At 36.8% G+C, this 3,725-nt stretch overlaps 1 protein-coding gene across 7 annotated transcripts in view; it reads left to right on the top strand.

The window, feature by feature from the left end:
• The first annotated feature begins 393 nt into the window (after window positions 1–393).
• LOC137985070 (coiled-coil domain-containing protein 14-like) overlaps window positions 394–3,725 on the top strand; it is an 18,961-nt gene continuing 15,629 nt past the window's right edge. For 3 of the 7 annotated variants that reach the window (XM_068832524.1, XM_068832521.1, XM_068832527.1), the window contains exons 1-3: window positions 394–630; window positions 1,131–1,281; window positions 3,111–3,226. Coding sequence is in view for 3 of the 7 variants with exons in the window: in XM_068832521.1 (XP_068688622.1) it covers window positions 1,161–1,281; window positions 3,111–3,226 (237 nt within the window). In the remaining 4 variants the exon portion in view is untranslated. Of the gene's footprint in view, window positions 631–1,130; window positions 1,282–3,093; window positions 3,227–3,725 lie in introns of all 7 variants that reach the window. The other 4 variants (XM_068832525.1, XM_068832523.1, XM_068832522.1 and 1 more) reach the window with 4 other exon arrangements.

Below are 3,725 nucleotides of genomic sequence, written 5' to 3'. Positions count from 1 at the left end.
GCAAATTTAATTTAATTCAATAACAAAGTACGATTTGCACGATTTGCACGATTTGCACGAGATGCACGAGTGATTGGCATGGAAACGCCTTTACGCTATCGCTGATTGGTTATACTTTCACATGTGAAATAGCTGTACGCCATTCTGATTGGCTGTATAGGTCTTTTTCACATGTGAAAATAAAGCGTATAGATTTGTACAAATGAGCTTTATGGAATAAAATTCTCATGTTATGTGTAATAAATATTTTTTCATGATATTTATATTTTTTTCCTGATACATATATTTTTTGAATTTCTCGAGACTCGTCAGATATATGGCATTACAAGAAATATAAATACGGCTATTGTGACGACTGTCTCAATGGTCAGCGGAGTCAAAGTGATATAAAAAACAAAATGGCGGCCGATGTCGATGGTTCAAGGCATTTTTCGGTCGTAATTTCATGATACGCTATTTTCTTCTCTTTCTCGTCATGCTCAACGAGATCTGCACTGCGACATTCTGAGTGTTTTGGAGTACTTTTAGGGCCGATTAGATGATTACGTCATTAGATCTGTGATTCCGCAGCGAACAAGACAACTCGAGTGAAGATTTAATTCACCTGTTGGATTCTGCGTGAAGGCTGAGGTAAACTCTCTCTATTTAACGAATGAAACGATATAAGCTTAAATTGAATCATATATTGAACTGCTGATATGAAATCAAGTGAACTAAATTTAAGACACACGAACCAACTTTTTAAAGACATGTTTCGGCATTTAACTCATGCCATCATCAGTATCATCTACAAACCTCTCTCTCTCTTTTATTCGATACAATTAATTTTTTAGCAGTGACGGCTATATTTTGAAAAGATAACACAAAGTCACAGAACATAACGTATCATAACATGTGTGCGTGCACAAGTGTTAAACAGGTTGCTTAAAAAAAACAAAAATTGTTAACTATGCTGTAACTGCACATTTAGCTCTGCCTTAAAACGTGAAATATAGATACAGTACCTTCTTTCAATTTAAGAGTATAAACGTCTCTAGCTGAGTCTATGATCGTAAGACAACTAGGAATGCATGTTTGTTTACAGTCAGGTGAGGCAATTAGGTGTTTTTGTAGATGAGAATTCTTGTCAGTCAACAGATGTTCCATGACGCTTCCTGCAGATGAAAAATGGCATGACGTCTCACCAATGTAATGGGAATCACATCCCGCACTGGGATTGTAAATCATCTGGTATGGGATCTTTGGAGCTGAAAAAATTCTTCACTTTAAAAGACAAAATTGGTAAGAAACCCAGTGTAAGTTGTTCTGTGATAAATCGAGGTTTTACAAGAAAGCCCTGAAATGTCAGGTGTTGAGCCAACACACTTTCAAAATCTAAAGCAAAAAGGAAGTGATTTCTTTTTATCATGATTGTAGCAATTTAAGGAAATTCAATTCAAGTAGCTCTGACTGTTGAAAAGGCTATCTCCATTTACGCACCAACACTTACAGGTGCATGTATCTGTTTGTTTCTGTTCTCATTATTTCTCAACTTATAGAATGACAAGGAATTTCTGTGGTCTAGCCATTCAAACTTGTTGTCAATGTGGCAAGACTCAGCTTCATTTCTTGTGATCCTGTGTACTATGTTGGATCAGAAAGGTTTTTTTGTTAATCCCATACATCCAGTTTTAAGACACAGAAACATGATCACTATTTGTGACGCCGCTGTCATAATAAGGCTGTTGGCAAAACCAGGATCCAACCGGATTGGACCGGAATCGGACCGGATCAGACCGGATCAGATCGGATCAGATCGGATCAGATCGGATCGGATCGGATTGACAAAACACGGACCGGATCAATAACAAAATCCCCGCCAAAAGCAGACGGTCACCAGACACCGTGCTGAAGACAGGAAAAGTCGAATTCTGTGCCTTTCTCTCTTGTGTAGTTGTCTCCTCATTTATTGAGACTCATCAAAATGTTTTTTTTTCCAGAGTTGATTACAGATTCCAAAGTGGAATTATGAAAGATACAATGTGAGGAATTGACATCAATAAGCGAATTGACTGCCTGCGCGACAGTCTTCTTCTTCAAATGTGAAAACTGACAACAATTTTTTACCTTACCCCAGTCCCTGACAATTGCACAATAGCCTGATTTAGCAATAGAAAGGGAACACCAGTTAATGAAAGGAGAGCCCGCAGAATAGTTGGGATTCTACTCGGCTAATATGACCTGATATGGATATTTTTGCTTTGCGCGCCATCGTCAACTGACATTCCTGTTCTGTTGCTAAATCAGGCTATTGTGCAATTAGAAGGGACTGGGGTAAAGTAAAGAATTGTCGTCAGTTTTTATGTTTGAAAAAGAAGACCATTGTGTATGCAGTCAATTCGCTTATTGATTTCAATTCATCACATCTTATCTTTCATAATTCTACTTTGGAATCTGTAATCATCTTTGCAAAAAAAAAACGTTTCGACGAGTTTCAACAAATGAGGAGACAACTACACAAGAGAGAAAGACACAGAATTTGAGCATGTTATTGATCCGGTCTGAGGTTTGTCAGTCCGATCCGATCCGATCCGATCCAAGTCAATCTGGTCCAATCCGATCTGGTCCGATCCAGATTTTGCCAACGGCCTCATAATAATAAATATTTACTGTTGCTATTAAATAATAATAATAATACATTAAAATAATGATTTAATAATACATTAAATAAGTATGTGTAATCAAATGGCGACTAGTGAAATTAGGAAATAATTTCACGCGCGTTTTGTCAAAATTCTGATGATTTCCCGAGCCTTTAGGCGAGGGAAATTATATATAGAAAACTAGACTACAATAAAAATAAAAAGGTCATGGTATAATGGCTCATAACCCATGATGGCTTACCCAAATCAAAACTTTCGAATTGCATTATCCAATGATCCAGTTTTTAATAATGCCAGTTATTCAAGATTACTACCACAGACAGGACACAGCCTCCCTTTAAAAACAATAGCATTAATATACTAGGTACGTGCATGCACCTCCTGACCCTTTCAAAACAATGACATTAATATACTAGGGACGCATTTGTTGGGAGGGCTCATGTTCCCATAGACCTTTCCCATTTTCAGGTTTATTCGGGTCCATATCTGGATCCCAGCTGGTTCAAACCGAGAAGAAGTGTGCTGCATTGAAAGGGCAGTGGCCTGTAAAGAAAGTTCTAAAAGAAAGAATAAATCCCAGAACAGTAAGTTCTAATACACGTAATACTTACGTAATAACATCTTTTAGTTATAAATCATGAGCTTCTTAAGCAACTGAAATGTTTCAATTTTTGGTTAAGTGTGGGCAACATTGATGAAGCGTTTTCATCTACCTAGGTAAGAGTAGTAATTGTTGGAGGAGTTTGCATTCAAGGAGGCTCAAAAGGGTTTTTCCTTGCCATAGTGTTTGTGAAACGAACAAAGATACCAAAGAAAGATATTTCATAGTGTAGGCAAACTATAAGTAGTGGATAAAATATGAGCGGGAGATCTGTATGGGCGTTTACAAGCATTGAAGCATTGAATATGAAGCATTGAATATAAGAGAAACATGTAATCTTATTTAATTTAAAGTGATTAGTGTTGTATTAGTTTTGTTTTAGGTAATACCATCTATATATGGGAATACCAATAAATTGTTGTTGTTGTTGTTGTTGTTAAATTGTTGTTGCATCATCAACAACGGTGAACTTGAAACAGAAC

This window comes from Montipora foliosa, chromosome 14 (genome assembly GCF_036669935.1).
Source record: "Montipora foliosa isolate CH-2021 chromosome 14, ASM3666993v2, whole genome shotgun sequence".
Classification (NCBI taxonomy): domain Eukaryota; kingdom Metazoa; phylum Cnidaria; class Anthozoa; order Scleractinia; family Acroporidae; genus Montipora; species Montipora foliosa.
Note: the sequence above shows the minus strand (reverse complement) of the source record. Positions and strands in the feature narration are given on the sequence as shown.